Source organism: Staurois parvus, unplaced genomic scaffold, assembly GCF_062004578.1.
Source record: "Staurois parvus isolate SC_StPar_1 unplaced genomic scaffold, SC_StPar_1.0 ptg000165l, whole genome shotgun sequence".
Lineage (NCBI taxonomy): Eukaryota > Metazoa > Chordata > Amphibia > Anura > Ranidae > Staurois > Staurois parvus.
Window position 1 is genome coordinate 13,880,993 of NW_028317961.1, and position 23,133 is coordinate 13,904,125.

Sequence of the window (23,133 nt, forward strand, 5' to 3'; positions counted from 1 at the left end):
AGATTTTCTCCCTTTGAGTTTTCTGGGACCCCACGTATCAAGATGTTCCTCTTCCTATCTTTATTTTCTTGTAACTCAACCTTATACAGCAGTTTCTCTTGGGCTCTCCCTATATTGGTTAGTTTTTTTTCCAGTTCAGAGATAGCCTGGGCCTGACCTTTAACTTTCTCCTCCGTTTCCTCAACTCTCTCCAACAGGTGTCCCAGATCACTACGAATATTTACCATTTCTTGTTTTATTGTTTTCTCCAGTTCTTTAAACATTTCTGCCATTTCTTTTTTATTAGGTATTTGTAGATCTTTTTCCATCGCTGTATTGCCTGGTATTTGCTGATTACTAGTATCAAGGCCTAATGATACTCTAGGACTGCTTTCCGAACTGAGGTCTGCTTCTCCTCTTTCAGTCCTGCTCTGGGGTCTTTCTGGGGTTACGTTTCCTTGGAATGTATATTTTTTAATTGTAGCAGCCTGGGACCCTTTAAGCCCACTTCCTTTTACGTTTTTATTTTTCATTTTTCTCTATGGCACTTTTCCTTCTTATAGTCCTGTATAAATTCGTGGGTGAGGAGGGGAAATAGTTCTTTAAACTTTTCAAGTTTCTGCCCTGTCCCCTTGCTGGTTTTCCTTTTTCTCCTTTTTTTTCCTCTTCTTCCTTCTCCCCTCACCCCCTCCTTCCCCTTAAGCCTCTCTTCTTCTCTCTGGGGGCGTCTTCCACCTTTTGAACATTCTCCAGGGGTCCCCCCTTTCACTTACACTCTGTTTCTTGGAGATCAACACACTAGTTCCTCCAAAGCAAATCACAGTTCATTCATAATCACTCACCCTCCTCCTGTATCCTCTTCCAGTGAGTGCCTTCTCGCTCAGTTCCTCTGAGGGTCCATTCATGGGGGGGGGACTCCCCAGGGTCTCTTCGGCCTGCTTGTCCAGTTCTCTGTAGATCTTCTTATAATTTCTTTTGGGCTCAAGGGGTACTAGTGGGATAGGGGGAGAATGAATCTGTCAGCGGCAAAGAGGTCGGCGTTGCTCTCTCACTGCAAAACGCCGGCCGGCCGGCTTCCCGATCTCCCAGTAATGCTTTGCGGCCGGTCACGTGATCGCACCGGCCCCCTTCGTCTCCCAGCGTCCAGGGACTCTCTCTCTGTCAGTCTCCAGACGCTCCTCTCACTCCCCTCGCCCGCGTCAAACTCTCCTCCAACGGGAGGCGCCAGGCCGGGTAAGTCCCACACCGCTGGGCTCTAACATGTCTCAGGGGCTAGGCTTGGAGGCTTGGGGAGGTCAGACAGCGGAGCTCCGTCCACGAGCTCCTACATTGAGCTCTCTCCTGCCGCCATGTTCAGGCCCCGCCCCCCAGGTCCTGCTTCCCCCACTGACTGTGTCCATGGGAGTTAACATCTCGACAGGAGCATCTTCTGATGAGAAGGGTTGAAGAAAATCGCCATGCAAGTTCTCTGCAGTTAGCTAAAGAAGTAGAAAGCCAAACTACACTGCAGAGGAATGGCATGCATGGGTGTCGTTCACGAAGGAAGCCTCTCCTAAAGCACATGTACAAAAAAGCTCACCTAGAATTTGATTGTTTCCCATGACACAGCATGGCGTACACTCAAGAGGAATGGCATGCATGGGTGTCGTACATGAAGAAAGCCTCTCCTAAAACCCATGCACAAAAATAAAAATGCCTAGAATATGCCAGGGCTCATGCTGAAAAAGAAAACTACTGGGACTATGTACTCTGGAGGGATGAGACCAAGATACATGTTTTTGGAACTGATGGCTTCAAAACTGTAAGGTGAGGAGTACAAAGAAAAATGCATGGTGCCTACAGTGAAACGTGGTGGTGGCAGTGTCCTTCTTTGGGGCTTCATGAATGCTGCTGGTGTCAGGGAGCTGAATTTTATTGATGGTATCATGAATTCACAGATGTACTGTTTTATATTGAAAGAGAAGATGCTACCATCACTCCGTGCCTTTGGTCGTTGTGCACTTTTCCAACAGACAATGATCCAAAACACACATCTAAGGTCACTGTTGCATTTCTGAAGAACAGTGATTCACTGGCCAAGTATGTCTCCTGATCTGAACCCAATTTAATACCTATGGGGAATTCTGAAGGGACAAGTTGGACATCACACTCCATCCAGCATCCAGGCTCTAACGGAGGTCGTTTTTAAAGAATGGAAAAAGATAGAAGTTGCAATATGTCATCAACTTGCTCATTCCATGCATAGAAGACTTGGTGCTGTCCTTACAAATCATGGAAGTCATACAAAATACTAGATGTAGTAGTTTTTGGTGTGGGGTGTATTCATTTTTGCATCAACTCATTTGAGTAAAACTGAAAATTTTGTAATCTAAGTTATATTATTAACCTTACTTTCATGTAATAAGCTAAACAAATGTTCTATAAAACTCAGTTTTGTCAAAATTTAGGAAATTGTTCTTGTGTTCATTGAGATATTGATTAAAAGCTTACTTTTCAAAAGGGGTATATTCATATATGCTGAGCACTGTATACAGGCAGTCCCCACGGTTACGAACATGATAGGGTCTGTAGGTTTTTTCTCAAGTTGAAGTTGTATGTAAGTTGGAACAGGTACATTTTTAAGTGTAGTTCCAGCCACAAAAATATTTTGGATAGCATAGGGAAGGGTTAATGCCCCTGTAATGTTTGTTTTGCTGTCTGTGCCCCTGTTCAGAAGATTTCAACTCACTTCTGTCCTTGTGACAACTGGATTTTGAAAATTTTAGCTTGTCATGGACAAACAAGGTTTGGGGATAAGCCTTCAGTGAAGGCATCTTTTTCCCATGATAACTCTTCAAGGAGTGAATTTCCTTTCCTTTTCCTTTCCTAGGGGTAGATTTCCTCTCATTTCCTGTTTCTCCCTCCGTTCGTAAGTACGAGTCATTCATAACTTGAATGTTCTTAACTTGGAGACTACCTGTACTACATAAAAAAACAAAATGTAAAATCCTTTTACAATATGTTAAAACACCATTTGTGGCATAGCACTTTTTCACAACCAAAAACTTAAGTACGGTATATTTTTGGGGGATTTTATGTGATATACCAACACATAGTGGAACATAATTGTGAAGTGGAAGGAAAATGATAAATGGTTTTCAAATTTTTTTACAACTAAAGATATGCATTTGTATTCAGCCCCCGTGAGTCAATACTTTGTAGAACCACCATTCGCTGCATTACAGCTGAAAGTCTTTTGGGTATGTCTCTACCAGCTTTGCATATTTAGAGAGTGATATTTTTGCCCATTCTTCTTTGCAAAATAACTCAAGCTCTGCCAGATTGAATGGAGAGCGTCTGTGAACAGCAATTTTCAAGTCTTGCCACAGATTCTCAATTGGATTTAGGTCTGGACCTTGACTGGGCCATTCTAATACATGAATATGCTTTGATCTAAACCATTTCATTGTAGCTCTGGCTGTATGTGTAGGGTCGTTGTCCTACTGGAAGATGAACCTCTGCCTCTGCCTAAATGCATTGAGCTGATGCCATGTGATTGGCTGATTTGTGTTACCAAGCAATTGAACAGGTGTACCTAATAAAATGGCCAGTTAGGGTATATATATATATATATATATATATATATATATATACAGTGGGGCAAAAAAGTATTTAGTCAGCCACAAATTGTGCACGTTCTCCCACTTACAAAGATGAGAGAGGCCTGTAATTGGCATCATAGGTAGACCTCAACTATGAGAGACAAAATGAGAAAACAAATCCAGACAATCACATTGGCTGATTGGAAAGAATTTATTTGCAAATTATGGTGGAAAATAAGTATTTGGTCAATATCAAAAGTTCATCTCAATACTTTGTTATATATCCTTTGTTGGCAATGACAGAGGTCAAACGTTTCCTGTAAGTCTTCACAAGGTTGGCACACACTGTTGCTGGTATGTTGGCCCATTCCTCCATGCAGAGCAGTGATGTTTTGGGGCTGTCGCTGGGCAACACGGACTTTCAACTCCCTCCAAAGGTTTTCTATGGGGTTGAGATCTGGAGACTGGCTAGGCCATTACATTACATCGAGTTTATATAGCGCCAAAGGGTTTGCTCAGCACTGTACAATAGAGGGGGGGACAATACATGAAACATTACAGCAACTACAAACAGCACACGAGGGGTTATAGGGCCCTACTCTTTCGAGCTTACAATCTAGGAGGGAGGGGGTAGTGGTACAGGAGGAAGTGGCTGTGGGGGATGGAGTGGTAGGAGGAATGAAGGAGAGCAGCAGTTAGGTGAGGGTGGGGTAGGCTTCCCTGAAGAGGTGGGTTTTCAGGGAGCGCCTGAAGGTGAGGAGGGAAGGCCACTCCAGGACCTTGAAATGCTTCTTACGAAGCCACTCCTTCGTTGCCCGGGCGGTATGTTTGGGATCATTGTCATGTTGGAAGACCCAGCCACGTTTCATCTTCAATGCCCTTGCTGATGGAAGGAGGTTTGCACTCAAAATCTCACGATACATGGCCCCATTCATTCTGTCCTGTACATGGATCAGTCGTCCTGGTCCCTTTGCGGAGAAACAGCCCCAAAACATGATGTTGCCATCCCCATGCTTCACAGTAGGTTTGGTGTTCTTTGGATGCAACTCAGCATTCTCTCTCCTCCAAACACGACGAGTTGTGTTTCTACCAAACAGTTCTATTTGGTTTCATCTGACCATATGACATTGTCCCAAGCCTCTTCTGAATCATCCAAATGCTCTCTAGCAAACTTCAGATGGGCCCGGACATGTACTGCCTTAAGCAGGGGGACACGTCTGGCACTACAGGATCTGAGTCCCTGGTGGTGTAGTGTGTTACTGATGGTAGCCTTTGTTATGTTGGTCCCAGCTCTGTGCAGGTCATTCACTAGGTCCCCCGTGTGGTCCTGGGATTTTTGCTCACCGTTCTTGTGATCATTTTGACCCCACGGGGTGAGATCTTGTGTGGAGCCCCAGATCGAGGGAGATTATCAGTGGTCTTGTATGTCTTCCATTTTCTAATTATTGCACCCACAGTTGATTTGTTCACACCAAGCTGCTTGCCTATTGCAGATTCAGTCTTCCCAGCCTGGTGCAGGTCTACAATTTTGTTTCTGGTGTCCTTCGACAGCTCTTTGGTCTTCACCATAGTGGAGTTTGGAGTGTGACTGTTTGAGGTTGTGGACAGGTGTCTTTTATACTGATAACAAGTTCAAACAGGTGCCATTGATACAGGTAATGAGTGCAGGGCAGAGGGGCCTCTTAAAGAAGAAGGTACAGGTCTGTGAGAGCCAGAAATCATGCTTGTTTGTAGGTGACCAAATACTTATTTTCCACCATAATTTGTAAATACATTCTTTCCAAATAAGCCAATGTGATTGTCTGGATTTGTTTTCTCATTTTGTCTCTCATAGTTGAGGTCTACCTATGATGCCAATTACAGGCCTCTCTCATCTTTTTAAGTGGGAGAACTTGCACAATTGGTGGCTGACTAAATACTTTTTTGCCCCACTGTATATATATATATATATATATATATATACAGTCATGGCCGAAATTGTTGGCACCCTTGATATTTTTCCTGAAAATCAAGTATTTCACACAAAAAAGGTATTGCATTAACACATGTTTTGCTATACACATGTTTATTCCCTTTGTATGTATTGGAACAAATATAAAACAGAGGCAGAAAAGCAAATATGACATAATGTCACACAAAACCCCAAAAATGGGCTGGACAAAAGTATTGGCACCCTTAACTTAATATTTGGTTGCACACCCTTTGGAAAACATAACTGAAATCAGTCGCTTCCTATAACCATCAATAAGCTTCTGACACCTCTCACCCGGAATTTTGGACCACTCTTCCTTTGCAAACAGCTCCAGGTCTCTCTTATTGGAAGGACACCTTTTCCCAACAGCAATTTTAAGATCTCTCCACAGGTGTTCAATGGGATTTAGATCTGGGCTCATTGCTGGCCACTTCAGAACTCTCCAGCGCTTCTTTGCCATCCATTTCTGAGTGCTTTTTGACGTATGTTTGGGGTCATTGTCCTGCTGGAAGACCCAGGATCTTGGACGCAAACCCAGCTTTCTGACACTGGGCCCTACAGTGCGACCCAAAATCCTTTGGTAATCCTCAGATTTCATGATGCCTTGCACACAGTCAAGGCACCCAGTGCCAGAGGCAGCAAAACAACCCCAAAACATCATTGAACCTCCACCATATTTTACCGTAGGTACTGTGTTTTGTTCTTTGTAGGCCTCATTCCGTTTTCGGTAAACAGTAGAATGATGTGCTTTACCGAAAAGCTCTATCTTGGTCTCATCTGTCCACAAGACGTTTTCCCAGAAGGCTTTTGGCTTACTCAAGTACATTTTGGCAAACTGTAGTCTTGCTTTTTTATGTCTCTGTGTCAGCAGTGGGGTCCTCCTGGGTCTCCTGCCATAGCGTTTCATTTCATTTAAATGTCGACGGATAGTTCGCGCTGACACTGATGCTCCCTGAGCCTGCAGGACAGCTTGAATGTCTTTGGAACATGTTTGGGGCTGCTTATCCACCATCCGGACTATTCTGCGTTGCAATCTTTCATCAATTTTCCTCATCCGTCCACGACCAGGGAGATTAGCTACAGTGCCATGGGTTGCAAACTTCTTGATAATGTTGCGCACTGTGGACAAAGGCAAATCTAGTTCTCTGGAGATGGACTTGTAACCTTGAGATTGTTGATATTTTGCCACAATTTTGGTTCTCAGGTCCTCAGACAGTTCTCGTCTCCTCTTTCTGTTGTCCATGCTTAGTGTGGCACAGACAGACACACAATGCAAAGGTTAAGTGAACGTCTCTCCTTTTTATCTGCTTTCAGGTGTGATTTCTATATTGCCCACACCTGTTACTTGCCCCAGGTGAGTTTACAGGAGCATCACATGCTTGTAACATTCTTATTTATCCGCAGTTGTGAAAGGGTGCCAATACTTTTGTCCAGCCCATTTTTGGAGGTTTGTGTGACATTATGTCGAATTTGCTTTCTTTCCTCCCTTTTTTTGTTTTGTCCCAATACACACAAAGGGAATAAACATGTGTATAGCAAAACATGTGTTAATGCAATACGTTTCGTGAGAAATACATGATTTCCTGGAGAAATATCAAGGGTGCCAACAATTTCGGCCATGACTGTATATATATACAGTTGCAAGAAAAAGTATGTGAACCCCTTGGGATTACGTGGAGTTTTGCATGAATTGGGCATAAAATGTGCTCTGAACGTCATCTAAGTCACAACAATAGAAGAACACAGTCTGCTGAACATAATACTACACAAACATTAGATGTTGCCATGGTTTATTTGCACATAACATGTAAACATTCACAGTGCAGGGAGGAAAAAGTATGTGAGGCCCTGGCTTAATGACTTCTCCCAGAGCTAATTGGAGCCAGGAGTGAGCCAACCTTGACTCTAATCAGTGTGATGATATTGGATGTGTTGCTGACAGCTGTCCTGCCCTTAAAAAACACACACCTGTTTTGGGTTTACTGGTTTCAAGAAGCACTGTCTGATGTGAACCATGCCTCGCAGAAAAGAGCTCTCAGAAGACCTACGATCAAGAATTGTTGACTTGCATGAAGCTGGAAAGGGTTACAAAAGTATCTCCAAAAGCCTTGATGTTCATGTGTCCACGGTAAGACAGACTGTCTACAAATGGAGAAAGTTTAGCACTGTTGCTACTCTCCCTAGGCGTGGTCATCCTGTAAAAATGACTGCAAGAGCACAGCGCAGAATGCTGCATGAGGTAAAGAAGAATCCCAGAGTGTCGGCTAAAGACCTACAGAAATCTCTGGCACATGCTAACATTTTTGTTGACACATCTACAATAAGGAAAACATTAAACAAGAATGGAGTACATGGGAGGACACCATGGAGGAAGCCATTGCTGTCCAAAAAGAATATTGCAGCACATTTGAAGTTTGCAAAAGAGCACCTGGATGTTCCACAGCACTACTGGCAAAATATACTGTGGACAGATGAAACCAAGATTGAGTTGTTTGGGAAGAACACACAACACTATGTGTGGAGAAAAAAAGGCACAGCACACCAACATCAAAACCTCATCCCCACTGTGAAACATGGCGGAGGGATCATCATGGTTTGGGGCTGCTTTGCTGCCTCAGGGCCTGGACGGATTGTTGTCATTGATGGGAAAATGAATTCCAGAGTTTATCAAGACATTTTGCAAGAAAACGTACGACCATCTGTCCGCCAACTGAAGCTCCGCAGAGGATGGGTGATGCAACAGGACAATGACCCAAAGCATACAAGTAATTCAACAAAACAATGGCTGCAACAGCACAGAATACGCCTTCTGGAGTGGCCCAGTTAGAGTCCTGACCTCAACCCGATTGAAATGCTGTGGCATGACCTTAAGAGAGCGATTCACACCAGACATCCCAAGAATATTGCTACACTGAAACAGTTTTGTGAAGAGGAGTGGTCCAAAATTACTCCAGATCGTTGTGCAGGTCTGATCTGCAACAACAGGAAACGTTTGGTTGAGGTTATTGCTGCCAAAAGGAGGGTCAACCAGTTAATAAGTCCAAAGGTTCACATACTTTTTCCTCCCTGCACTGTGAATGTTTACATGTTATGTGCAATTAAACCACGGCAACATCTAATGTTTGTGTAGTATTATGTTCAGCAGACTGTGTTCTTCTATTGTTGTGACTTAGATGACGTTCAGAGCACATTTTATGCCCAATTCATGCAAAACTCCACATAATCCCAAGGGGTTCACATACTTTTTCTTGCAACTGTATATACACACTGCTCCAAAAAATTAAAGGAACACTTTGAAAACACATCAGATCTCAATGGGGTAAAATATCATGCTGGATATCTATACTGATATGGACTGGGTAATGTGTTAGAAATGTAAGGATGCCCCATCATTTTGTGGAAATAAAAATTATCTACCTACAGAAGCCTGAACTCAAAGACACCCTGAAAATCAAAGTGAAAAAATGGCTAGTCCATTTTGCCGAAATTTCATTGCAGCAACTCAAAATGGTACTCAGTAGTTTGTATGGCCCCCACGTGCTTGTATGCATGTCTGACAACGTTGGGGCATGCTCCTAATGAGAAGGCGGATGGTATCCTGGAATCCTGGAATATTTCCTCCCAGATCTGGACCAGGGCATCACTGAGCTCCTGGACAGTTTGAGGTGCAACTTGGCAGCTTCGGATGGACCGAAACATGATATCCCAGAGCAGAGGCGTCCCTAGGGTTGGTGTCACCCGGTGCGGTAACACTTGACTCTGACGATCCCCGCAAGATGGATCGGATCTGCGGATTGAGCATAATGGATCAGACTCCGATCTATTATGCTCAATCCGTAGATCCGATCCATCCTGCGGGGATCTCCGGCTTTCTTTACAACTTACCTTTTTTTGGAGCGGGTCCGGTGTCACCCCGTATAGGTTGCATGCCGACGATCCCTGCAGAATTGTCAGCATGCAACCTATACGGGGTGACACCGGACCCGCTCCAAGAAAAGGTAAGTTGTAAAGAAAGCCGACGATCCCCACAAGATGGATCGTCGGCTTGCTTTACAACTTACCTTTTTATGGAGCGGGTCCGGTGTCACCCCATGCGGTCAGTGTCATCCGGTGCGGACCGCACCCCCCTGCACCTGCCTCGGGACGCCACTCTCCGAGGCATGCTCTATTGGATTTAGGTCAGGCAAGTGTGGGGTCCATTCAATGGTATCAATTCCTTCGTCCTCCAGGAACTGCCCGCATACTCTTGAAATGTAAGGCCAGGCATTGTTGTGTACCAGGAGGAACCCAGGAGCCACTGCACCAGCATAGGGTCTGACAATGGGTCCAAGGATTTCATCCAGATACCTAATGCCAGTCAGGGTGCCATTGTCTAGCCTGTAGAGGTCTGTGCGTCCCTCCATGGATATGCCTCCCTAGACCATCACTGACCCACCACCAAAATGGTCATGCTGAACGATGTTACAGGCAGCATAATGTTCTCCACAGCTTCTCCAGACCCTTTCACGTCTGTCACATGTGCTCAGGGTGAACCTGCTCTCATCTGTGAACAGCACAGGGTGCCAGTGGTGGACCTGTCAGTTTTGGTGTTCAATGGCAAATGCCAATTGAGCTCTATGATGCTGGCCAGTGTCAACAGGGCCCACTAGAGGACGTAGGGCCCTCAGGCCACCCTTATGAAGTCTGTTTCTGATTGTTTGGTCAGAGACATTCACACCAGTGGCCTGCTGGAGGTCATTTTGCAGGGCTCTGGCAGTGCTCATCTTGTTCCTCCTTGCACAATGGAGCAGATATCGGTCCTGCTGATGGGTTAAGGACCTTCAACAGCCCTGTTCAGCTCTCCTAGAGTAACTGCCTGCATCTTGGAATCTCCTCCATGCTCTTGAGACTGTGCTGGGAGACACAGAGCAAACAATATGGCAATGGCATGTATTGATGTGCCATCCTGGAGGAGTTGGACTGCCTGTGTATCCTCTGTAGGGTCCAGGTATTGCCTCATGCTACCAAATGCAAAATGTCCCTAGCCAAATGCAAAACTAGTGAAAAACAGTCAGAAAAGATGAGTAGGAAAAAAATAATGTCAGTGGCCTCCACCTGTAAAACCATTCCTGTTTTGGGGGTCGTCTCATTGTTGCCCATCTAGTGCACATGTTGTTAATTACATTAACATCAAAGCAGCTTAAACTGATTAACAACCCCCTTTGCTACTTAACTGACCAGATCAATATCCCAGGAGTTTAATTGACTTGATGTTATACTCTGATTAAAAAGTGTTCCTTTAATTTTTTGAGCAGTGGATATAATATATTTACAGTTGTGTTCAAAATAATAGCAGTGTGTTGAAAAAAGTGAATAAAGCTCAAAATCCTTCTAATGGCTTTTATTTCCATACACATAAATGCATTGGGAACACTACACATTCTATTCCAAATCAAAGCATGAAGAAAAATTTAAGAAAAGTGAATATTAGACTGTTCAAAAAAATAGCAGTGTTTGTATTCTTCTTTACAAACTCAAACATTCACTATATAAACTGAAAACTGTTTGAAGATTTTGCTTTCCTTTGAATCATTTAATTAATATTTAGTTGTATAAGCACTGTTTCTGAGAACTGCTGTACATCTGTGTTGTATGGAGTCACCCAACTTCTGGCACCTGTGAACAGGTATTCCAGCCCAGGATGATTGGACTACATTCCACAGTTCTTCTCTATTTCTTGGTTTTGCCTCAGAAACTGCATTTTTGATGTCACCCCACAAGTTATCTATTGGATTAAGATACGGGGATTGGGCTGGCCACTCCATAACGTCAATCTTGTTGGTCTGGAACCAAGATGTTGCACGTTTACTGGTGTGTTTGGGGTCGTTGTCTTGTTGGAACACCCATTTCAAGGGCATTTCCTCCTCAGCATAAGGCCGCATGACCTCTTCAAGTATTCTGATGTATTCAAACTGATTCATGATCCCTGGTATGCGATAAATAGGCCCAACACCCTAGTATGAGAAACATTCCCATATCATGATGCTTGCGCAACCATGCTTCACTGTCTTCACAGTGTACTGTGGCTTGAATTCAGTGTTTGGGGGTCGTCTGACAAACTGTCTCTGGCCGCTAGACCCAAAAAGAACAATCTTACTTTCATCAGTCCACAAAATGTTGCGCCATTTCTCTTTAGGCCAGTCAATGTGCTATTTGGCAAATTGTAACCTCTTCAGCACATGTCTTTTTTTTCAACAGCGGGACTTTGCGGGGGCTTCTTGCAGATAGCTTGGCTTCACATAGGCGTCTTCTAATTGTAACCGTACTCACAGGTAACTTTACACCTTCTTTGATCTTCTTGGAGCTGATTGTTGGCTGAGTCCTTGCCATTTTGGCTATTCTTCTATCTATTCGAATGGTAGTTTTTCGCTTTCTTCCACGTCTTTCAGGTTTTGGTTGCCATTTTAAAGCATTTGCGATCATTTTAGCTGAGCAGCCTAGCATTTTCTGCACTTCTTTATAAGTTTTCCCCTCTCCAATCAACTTTTTAATCAAGGTACGCTGTTCTTCTGAACAATGTCTGGAACGACCCATTTTCCTCAGAATTTCAGAGAGAAATGCACTGTAACCAGCACGTACAACATTTGCTGCCTTCCTTCCTTAAATAAGGGCAATAATTGCCACCTGTTTTTCAAAGAATGAATGATCTCACTAACAGAACTCCACACTGCTATTATTTTGAACATGCCCCTTTCAGTTAGTGATTCAATTACACAGAATCAGCAGCATGCATGTCATGACTGCTGGGTCTGTTGTAGTAGAGTAATAGAAATCCACCTGCTAGTAAATTATTTGCCATGTAGAAATATTATATGGACTAAGACTGGGATACCATTAAAGTTCATGTGTGTGTAAAGGCAGGCGTTCCGATACTTTTGGTAATGTAGTGTATATATACACATTGAGAGAGAGAAGAGAGTATACTGTACATAAAGAGACAGAGATGATGACACAGCACTTGCAAAAAAAAGCCTTTCAACCTTGGGGTGATTTATAAAGAGTGGGATGATTGGATGTTTGAAGCAAATGATACTTACCCATCACTTTATTTCTTTAAAGGTCCTTTGGAGGGTTTACTAATGCAGCAAAAAACCAGGAGCAGATCCTACAGCTCTCCGAATGCTTGAAACGGGATGGAAAAATCTTTGATTCGAATGTCTACTACACTGCTGGCTATGACAGCCCATTTAAACTGTTAAATAGACACAATGAGGTTTGGTTGCTGGCAAAACAATAAAAACCTACACAAAACATATTCATGCATTAACAATATATATCTGAAGTGATCCCATAGACTGGTCGGAAAAAAGCATCAAATATACATTTTCCTTTCAAAAGAGCATGTATTCAAATTGTACCTTCATCATATAAAATTTTCCGAACATTGAAGGAAACCTGTACAGAGAGAATACAGGGCTGCTATTGCTGACTTCCTGAACTTTCCTGACTTTTTAAATAATAAACATGTTATACTTACCTGTTCTGTGCAATGGCTATGCACAGAGCAGCCCCAATCCCTCTCGTCCTCCACTGATGCTCCTGGTTCCTCCTCTTCTCCGAGTGTCCCCATAGGAAGCTGCTGTCTCCATGTTCAACAAGGACAGAGAGTCAGTGCAGCACTGCTGTTCTCGAGCACAACACTGGATCAAGATTGGGCCAGGGCCCTGCATTCACTATATCTGGTCCCCCACAGTACACACATGGAAATGCAAACATTTTAGTAAATATAAACTGCTAAATACCTTTTCTCATCAGCAGTTAGAGCAGTCTTGTGACTTCTATCAGTGTCTGACTAAGCACTGGTTAAAGCTTGTAGGAGGAGTTTTCATTCTGCTCCGACTGTCCTATGAGGCTGCATACCCCTGACCCTGTCTGGATAGTGCTGATTGTCCCTGTGCTGATCACATGCACCCCCCCCCAAAAAAAAAAGCTCTCTAGCAACACACACTAAACTGAGCATGTGCAGAGTGACTCCTAGAACTCTGTACTAACAGCAGATGGATTGGGGACATTAGAAGAAGGGGAGGATGAGAGAAGACAAGATCAAACATCCTTTTTACACAATGCAGAGGATTAACCCCTTAGGTTCCAAAGTTAGTATAACAAGCATGCTTTACTGCATATACAGACTAATTTTACTGTTGTGGGTTTAGTAACACTTTAGGTAAAAAAACCTTCACCCTTTGGAACCACTTTAAATATGCATATAAGGAGTTCTGACTTCACTCCATCTCTCTGATCTGTGTGTATGTAAAAGATCAGCTACTCAGAAAAGTCAGCAATGGCCAGGCGGCTATAAATCGCCAACATTGTCGGGTCCTGTTTTTGTCTCAATACAGGTTCTTTACTTTAATTTTTATTACTATAAGGGTTTTGTACATTTTGCTGTGTTGATACCATACAGTGTTTTTTTTTGTAAGGTGCCTTGAATTCTGTTAACAGACTTTTGTGACCCGACCTCAGAGCCAAAAAGAATCCCCTTTATGTTACTATGCACCACCTACCTCCTTCAGTCTCTTTACTGCAAGTCTGAACAACACAAGTAAATCACTACTGGCTTGTTTAGTAAAACAGTGCCCCAGTAAGAATACATTTTATACCGGTCAAGCTTCACTAAATGCTCATCAGTTGCTTCTGAGCATAACACTTTGGGGTATGTTTATAATAAATGATCAGAGCTATTCATCCTGTGAAACTGCATGCACATCCTTTCTGTGTGAATGGGGAAAAATGAATGTTATTAGGCTATTTTCTCTCCAGATGAATTGGGAAAGTACAACATTCATCCCTCGTTCACACTGAATGCGAGTTAAAAATCCTGCAACTTCACTTGAAATCGCACAATTTCAAAGAGGCATGTCAATGCAACTTCAGGTGCAACTTTGCAGACATCTGTGTGACTTCACACACAGATGTCTATGCAAGCTGCACCTTGAAATCGACAAAGTCGGAGTTGCACCAATTAGAACAGTTCCATTGCTGATCATTGGATGCGACACTGTACTAATGACACTGGGCAGGAAGGGGTTAACATGAGGGGCAATCAAAGGGTTAACTGTGTGCAGGGAGCGTTTTACTAGGGGGCCGTGTCTGTGTGCTTCACTGTAAGCACACTGTACAGCCATCCAAAGCAGTGTACCCGAGCTGACAGGGAGGAGAACTGTTAGTAAACAAAATAGTCCTCTCTGTCGGAGATGCTCAGTAATCACCGGGCGACGGCGGGTAATCACCGGCCAGGACCCGGTGATTGACAGCCGCGGCCGCTAATGGAGGCGTGGGTCCCCTACCCGGAAATGCAAAATCACGTGTATATATACACGTGATTTTGCGCACCCCTGCCGCCCTGTATCAGTATATCTGCTATAGAGTGGCGGGAAAGCGGTTAAAATAGAAAGACATTCAACCTGAAAAGAAAATATCTTGTGGACATTTGAATTTGCCTCCATTCACAAAGAACATATGCACATGCAGTTTCACAGAATAAATAGCTCTGGACACTTTTGAGAAATACACTTCTTAGTGTTTAGCTTTGCTATTGAGTATGTCATTAGGTAGGTGACAGAAGAGATTGTCCAGTAAGTATAATCAATGAGAATTTGCATCACTGTAGGCCAAAATCCCAAGTAGCTTTGAGCTCAATCACAAGCTGACTACATTTTTTTGGTTTTCTGGTTAGAGTATGTGAGTATTGTATTTGCAAAATCCCCTGCAGTTCGTGGTAAAGGAGAATGTTCTCATTGCAGCTGAAAAGGGATATTGTTACACAATGTGGGTGTATTCATTGGAGAATGCATAGATATTGGGTGGATCTAGAGTGATTAGGAAGCATGTAGAGGACGTATACCCAGCTAATACAATGTTTTATATCCAGCCAGGTCCCTTGTTTCTTCCACAAATGATCACTTTTTTCCCTAATAGTAATTTGTAAGTACACTGTAGTATTTTTTAATGAAGTTAATTACCTATGCCTTATTTAATCACATTGCACATACAATATTATCTATGGTTGCTACCTGTCCTCGATTTCAAAAAACATTCGTAAGTTAAAAGAATTGTGCCTGGAAATGTTTCCCCTTGCAAATGTCCCTGATGAGTGCATGTGATCAGCACAGGGCCAATTGGCACTGTCCAGACAGAGGTCAGGGGTTCTTCATTCTCCTAGAGCAGAAAGAAAACTAACTTTAACATGTGCTCTGCTGGACACTGATAGAAGTCACAAGACTGCTCTAACTGCTGATGAGAAAAGGTATTTAGCAGTTTATATTTACTAAAATAATTGCATTTCTATGTTCTGTGTACTGTGGGAGACTGGATATAGTGAATGTTGGGTCATGGGTTTAATAACACTTTAATTGTAACATGGTTAACAAAAAAAATGTCCTAATCATGTCTAATAAATTAATGATACAGAAGTTTTTGTAAGCCTGTCTGTAGAAGACCTTATTGAAGTTAAAGAAGTAAAACAAAAACGTATTTTATCACAGATTACCAGTTTCATGTGGTGGCTGCATTAGTTTTCTTTTTTTAGGCTTTTATTCTTTATTTTCAACTGATGATCTGGCCAGTAAGCTTGTTATTTTACAATGACGAAGCTGTCCAGCAAAAGTAGCAGTTAGAGGATTGAGACAAACCATTTAATACTGACAGGGGTTGCTACAATGGTCAGCTTTTATTTATTTATGTAATACCTTCATCCCAAAAGGAAAAGCACTATTACTGTGTCTGTTTAAAAAGTGTTAGCTGGAGTTCAGTTTTTAATTTGTTAGTCAAACCCTTCTAAATCTGCCAGTCTAACACTATCCTCTTCCAAGAGTAACGGTGCTGCTGTCCAAGGCTGTCTCCATTGCACCTCCATCCAGAGTGGAGACTCAGTTACTGATTGGATCACAGCTGAAAATAATGGAAATAAAAGACTAAAAAAAAAGGAAAACAAATGCAGCCACCACATTTATGGATTGGTGTGCTGTAATATTTGATACCAGCTTGTAACTAAATATTTTGTTACATTTTTATTTTGATAAAATGTTTACAATTTTGTATTGATCCTGTAAGGTTTCACATAGAAATATATAACACTGTTACTGAAATTGTTATTAGCTAACATATATATATTTTTTTATATAAGGTAATTTAATAGTTTCCCCCTATTTGCTTCAACATGTGTAACTTTTCATTCTAATAAAAAGCAATAGCAGAAGTTAATAAAGTTGTCTTTGTTAGCATATGCTGCTGTTCTGAAAGGCACTTCGCACTGTAAATTGCATTCTTTTTACTAGTTCAGGACTCAGATCTCATAGGGGCTTATTTAAAAAGACTGCGGAAAACCTTGAAGACCAGAGAACTTATACTGACCAACCAGGTCTTTTGTTTCTTTTTCCCAGGGAAAACAGGAAACCTGATTGGCCACTCAAGGCGCTTTACTATTGTAGAGAATGCAAATAAACCTAGCATACAATGCTAATACCTATATGAATAAACAAATAATGAAGGTGAACCCTTTCCCAGCAGCCCTTTAAGTGGGCTTTAAACATTTGAATACCGGGCAATTTTACACCTTCCTGCCCAGGCCATTTTTCAGGTTTCAGCACTCTCACACTTTGAATGACATTTGCGCGGTCATACAACATTGTACCCAAACTAAAATGTTATCATTTTCTTCACACAACTAGAGCTTTCTTTTGGTGGTATTTAATCACCACTGGGGTTTTTATTTTTTGCTAAATTATCAAAAAAAGACCGAAAATTTTGAAAAAAAACATGTTTTTCTTTGTTTCTGTTATAAAAGTTTGCAAATAAATAATTGTTATTCATAAATTTAGGCCAAGATGTATTCTACTACAGGTCTTTGGTGAAAATAAAATAACCCAAATTAGGATGTATTTTTTAGTTTGTAGGAAAGTTATAGAGTTCACAAACTATGGTATAGATCTGAATATTGATCAGTAGAGATGAGCGAAGAAATGAAAAATTCGATTCGGCTGATTCGGCGAATTCCAGTGTGAAATTCGATTCGATGCGAATTTCTCCGCTACGAAGATGACTTATTTAAAGGGTTTCTAGGCTTCAGAGAGCCTTTAAATTAGTGCAGAACACTGTACCTTTAATTTAAATGCCCTTGGAGATGAGGAAGGAGAAGGAGAAGGAGAAGGATGAGAAGAAGGAGAAGGAGAAGGATGAGAAGAAGGAGAAGGAGAAGGGTGAGAAGAAGGAGAAGGATGAGAAGAAGGAGAAGGATGAGAAGAAGGAGAAGGAGAAGGATGAGAAGAAGGAGAAGGAGAAGGATGAGAAGAAGGAGAAGGAGAAGGATGAGAAGAAGGAGAAGGATGAGAAGAAGGAGAAGGATGAGAAGAAGGAGAATGATGAGAAGAAGGAGAAGGATGATAAGAAGAAGGCTGAGAATAAGGAGAAGGATGAGAAGAAGGAGAAGGAGAAGGATGAGAAGAAGGAGAAGGATGAGAAGAAGGAGAAGGAGAAGGATGAGAAGAAAGAGAAGGATGAGAAGGAGAAGGATGAGAAGAAGAAGGATGAGAAGAAGAAGGATGAGAAGAAGGAAAAGGATGAGAAGAAGAAGGATGAGAAGAAGGAGAAGGATGAGAAGAAGGAGAATGATGAGAAGAAGGAGAAGGATGATAAGAAGGACAAGGAAGAGAAGAAGGAGAAGGAGAAGGATGAGAAGAAGGAGAAGGATGAGAAGAAGGAGAAGGATGAGAAGAAGGAGAAGGATGAGAAGAAGGAGAAGGAGAAGGATGAGAAGAAGGAGAAGGATGAGAAGAAGAAGGATGAGAAGAAGGATGAGAAGAAGGAGGAGAAGGATGAGAAGAAGAAGGATGAGAAGAAGGAGAAGGATGAGAAGAAGGAGAAGGAAGAGAAGAAGGAGAAGGAGAAGGATGAGAAGGAGAAGGATGAGAAGAAGGAGAAGGATGAGAAGAAGGAGAAGGAGAAGGATGAGAAGAAGGAGAAGGATGAGAAGAAGAAGGATGAGAAGAAGGATGAGAAGGATGAGAAGAAGGAGAAGGATGAGAAGAAGGAGAATGATGAGAAGAAGGAGAAGAAGGAGAAGGATGAGAAGAAGGAGAAGGATGAGAAGAAGGAGAAGGATGAGAAGAAGGAGAAGGATGAGAAGAAGGAGAAGGAGAAGGATGAGAAGAAAAAGGATGAGGAGAAGGAGAAGGATGAGAAGAAGGAGAAGGAGAAGGATGAGAAGAAGGAGAAGGATGAGAAGAAGGAGAAGGATGAGAAGAAGGAGAAGGAGAAGGATGAGAAGAAGGAGAAGGAGAAGGATGAGAAGAAGGAGAAGGAGAAGGATGAGAAGAAGGAGAAGGATGAGAAGAAGGAGAAGGATGAGAAGGAGAAGGATGAGAAGGAGAAGGATGAGAAGAAGAAGGCTGAGAATAAGGAGAAGGATGAGAAGAAGGAGAAGGATGAGAAGAAGGAGAAGGATGAGAAGAAGGAGAAGGATGAGAAGAAGGAGAAGGAGAAGGATGAGAAGAAAAAGGATGAGGAGAAGGAGAAGGATGAGAAGAAGGAGAAGGAGAAGGATGAGAAGAAGGAGAAGGATGAGAAGAAGGAGAAGGATGAGAAGAAGGAGAAGGAGAAGGATGAGAAGAAGGAGAAGGAGAAGGATGAGAAGAAGGAGAAGGAGAAGGATGAGAAGAAGGAGAAGGATGAGAAGAAGGAGAAGGATGAGAAGGAGAAGGATGAGAAGGAGAAGGATGAGAAGAAGAAGGCTGAGAATAAGGAGAAGGATGAGAAGAAGGAGAAGGATGAGAAGAAGGAGAAGGATGAGAAGAAGGAGAAGGAGAAGGATGAGAAGAAAGAGAAGGATGAGAAGGAGAAGGATGAGAAGAAGAAGGATGAGAAGAAGAAGGATGAGAAGAAGGAAAAGGATGAGAAGAAGAAGGATGAGAAGAAGAAGAAGGATGAGAAGAAGGAGAATGATGAGAAGAAGGAGAAGGATGATAAGAAGGAGAAGGAAGAGAAGAAGGAGAAGGAGAAGGATGAGAAGAAGGAGAAGGATGAGAAGAAGGAGAAGGATGAGAAGAAGGAGAAGGATGAGAAGAAGGAGAAGGATGAGAAGAAGGAGAAGGAGAAGGATGAGAAGAAAAAGGATGAGGAGAAGGAGAAGGATGAGAAGAAGGAGAAGGAGAAGGATGAGAAGAAGGAGAAGGATGAGAAGAAGGAGAAGGATGAGAAGAAGGAGAAGGAGAAGGATGAGAAGAAGGAGAAGGAGAAGGATGAGAAGAAGGAGAAGGAGAAGGATGAGAAGAAGGAGAAGGATGAGAAGAAGGAGAAGGATGAGAAGGAGAAGGATGAGAAGGAGAAGGATGAGAAGAAGAAGGCTGAGAATAAGGAGAAGGATGAGAAGAAGGAGAAGGAGAAGGATGAGAAGAAGGAGAAGGATGAGAAGAAGGAGAAGGAGAAGGATGAGAAGAAAGAGAAGGATGAGAAGGAGAAGGATGAGAAGAAGAAGGATGAGAAGAAGAAGGATGAGAAGAAGGAAAAGGATGAGAAGAAGAAGGATGAGAAGAAGGAGAAGGATGAGAAGAAGGAGAATGATGAGAAGAAGGAGAAGGATGATAAGAAGGAGAAGGAAGAGAAGAAGGAGAAGGAGAAGGATGAGAAGAAGGAGAAGGATGAGAAGAAGGAGAAGGATGAGAAGAAGGAGAAGGATGAGAAGAAGGAGAAGGATGAGAAGAAGGAGAAGGAGAAGGATGAGAAGAAGGAGAAGGATGAGAAGAAGAAGGATGAGAAGAAGGATGAGAAGAAGGAGGAGAAGGATGAGAAGAAGAAGGATGAGAAGAAGGAGAAGGATGAGAAGAAGGAGAAGGAAGAGAAGAAGGAGAAGGAGAAGGATGAGAAGGAGAAGGATGAGAAGAAGGAGAAGGATGAGAAGAAGGAGAAGGATGAGAAGAAGGAGAAGGAGAAGGATGAGAAGAAGGAGAAGGATGAGAAGAAGAAGGATGAGAAGAAGGATGAGAAGGATGAGAAGAAGGAGAAGGATGAGAAGAAGGAGAATGATGAGAAGAAGGAGAAGAAGGAGAAGGATGAGAAGAAGGAGAAGGATGAGAAGAAGGAGAAGGATGAGAAGAAGGAGAAGGATGAGAAGAAGGAGAAGGAGAAGGATGAGAAGAAAAAGGATGAGGAGAAGGAGAAGGATGAGAAGAAGGAGAAGGATGAGAAGGAGAAGGAGAAGGATGAGAAGAAGGAGAAGGAGAAGGATGAGAAGAAGGAGAAGGATGAGAAGAAGGAGAAGGATGAGAAGGAGAAGGAGAAGGATGAGAAGGAGAAGGATGAGAAGAAGGAGAAGGAGAAGGATGAGAAGAAGGAGAAGGAGAAGGATGAGAAGAAGGAGAAGGATGAGAAGAAGGATGAGCAGAAGGAGAAGGATGAGAAGAAGGAGAAGGATGAGAAGAAGGAGAAGGATGAGAAGGATGAGAAGAAGGATGAGAAGAAGGAGAAGGATGAGAAGAAGGACAGTTCTGTGACAGTTTCTGTCTATTTCTGACAGTTCTGGGACATTCACTCCATACAGCGGTTTCAACCGCTGTATGGAGGGAATGTCATGGAACTGTCAGAAATAGACTATTAATGACAGTTCTGGGACTGTCCTTCCATGCAGCGGTTGAAACATTGTATGTATTTGTTTCCATAAATGGATCCATTTATGGAAACAAATACATACAATGTTTCAACCGCTGCATGGAAGGACAGTCCCAGAACTGTCATTAATAGTCTATTTCTGACAGTTCCATGACATTCCCTCCATACAGCGGTTAAAACAGCTGTATGCAGTGAATGTCCCAGAACTGTCATAAATAGTCTATTTCTGATAGATCTGGGACATTCACTCCATACAGCTGTTTTAACCGCTGTATGGAGGGAATGTCATGGAACTGTCAGAAATAGACTATTAATGACAGTTCTGGGACTGTCCTTCCATGCAGCGGTTGAAACATTGTATGTATTTGTTTCCATAAATGGATCCATTTATGGAAACAAATACATACAATGTTTCAACCGCTGCATGGAAGGACAGTCCCAGAACTGTCATTAATAGTCTATTTCTGACAGTTCCATGACATTCCCTCCATACAGCGGTTAAAACAGCTGTATGCAGTGAATGTCCCAGAACTGTCATAAATAGTCTATTTCTGATAGATCTGGGACATTCACTGCATACAGCTGTTTTAACCGCTGTATGGAGGGAATGTCATGGAACTGTCAGAAATAGACTATTAATGACAGTTCCGGGACTGTCCTTCCATGCAGCGGTTGAAACATTGTATGTATTTGTTTCCATAAATGGATCCATTTATGGAAACAAATACATACAATGTTTCAACCGCTGCATGGAAGGACAGTCCCAGAACTGTCATTAATAGTCTATTTCTGACAGTTCCATGACATTCCCTCCATACAGCGGTTAAAACAGCTGTATGCAGTGAATGTCCCAGAACTGTCATAAATAGTCTATTTCTGATAGATCTGGGACATTCACTGCATACAGCTGTTTTAACCGCTGTATGGAGGGAATGTCATGGAACTGTCAGAAATAGACTATTAATGACAGTTCCGGGACTGTCCTTCCATGCAGCGGTTGAAACATTGTATGTATTTGTTTCCATAAATGGATCCATTTATGGAAACAAATACATACAATGTTTCAACCGCTGCATGGAAGGACAGTCCCAGAACTGTCATTAATAGTCTATTTCTGACAGTTCCATGACATTCCCTCCATACAGCGGTTAAAACAGCTGTATGCAGTGAATGTCCCAGAACTGTCATAAATAGTCTATTTCTGATAGATCTGGGACATTCACTCCATACAGCTGTTTTAACCGCTGTATGGAGGGAATGTCATGGAACTGTCAGAAATAGACTATTAATGACAGTTCTGGGACTGTCCTTCCATGCAGCGGTTGAAACATTGTATGTATTTGTTTCCATAAATGGATCCATTTATGGAAACAAATACATACAATGTTTCAACCGCTGCATTGAAGGACAGTCCCAGAACTGTCATTAATAGTCTATTTCTGACAGTTCCATGACATTCCCTCCATACAGCGGTTAAAACAGCTGTATGCAGTGAATGTCCCAGAACTGTCATAAATAGTCTATTTCTGATAGATCTGGGACATTCACTGCATACAGCTGTTTTAACCGCTGTATGGAGGGAATGTCATGGAACTGTCAGAAATAGACTATTAATGACAGTTCTGGGACTGTCCTTCCATGCAGCGGTTGAAACATTGTATGTATTTGTTTCCATAAATGGATCCATTTATGGAAACAAATACATACAATGTTTCAACCGCTGCATTGAAGGACAGTCCCAGAACTGTCATTAATAGTCTATTTCTGACAGTTCCATGACATTCCCTCCATACAGCGGTTAAAACAGCTGTATGCAGTGAATGTCCCAGAACTGTCATAAATAGTCTATTTCTGATAGATCTGGGACATTCACTCCATACAGCTGTTTTAACCGCTGTATGGAGGGAATGTCATGGAACTGTCAGAAATAGACTATTAATGACAGTTGTGGGACTGTCCTTC

At 42.3% G+C, this 23,133-nt stretch overlaps 1 protein-coding gene across 3 annotated transcripts in view; it reads left to right on the forward strand.

Moving 5' to 3' along the window:
- HEBP2 (heme binding protein 2) overlaps nt 1–12,826 on the forward strand; it is a 36,635-nt gene extending 23,809 nt beyond the window's left edge. For 2 of the 3 annotated variants that reach the window (XM_089676232.1, XM_089676231.1), the window contains exon 5: nt 12,631–12,826. In XM_089676232.1, coding sequence (XP_089532358.1) covers nt 12,631–12,808 — 178 coding nt within the window. In that variant the 3' untranslated portion in view covers nt 12,809–12,826. Of the gene's footprint in view, nt 1–11,769; nt 11,844–12,630 lie in introns of all 3 variants that reach the window. The other variant, XM_089676233.1, reaches the window with a different exon arrangement.
- Nucleotides 12,827–23,133: the final 10,307 nt, after the last annotated feature.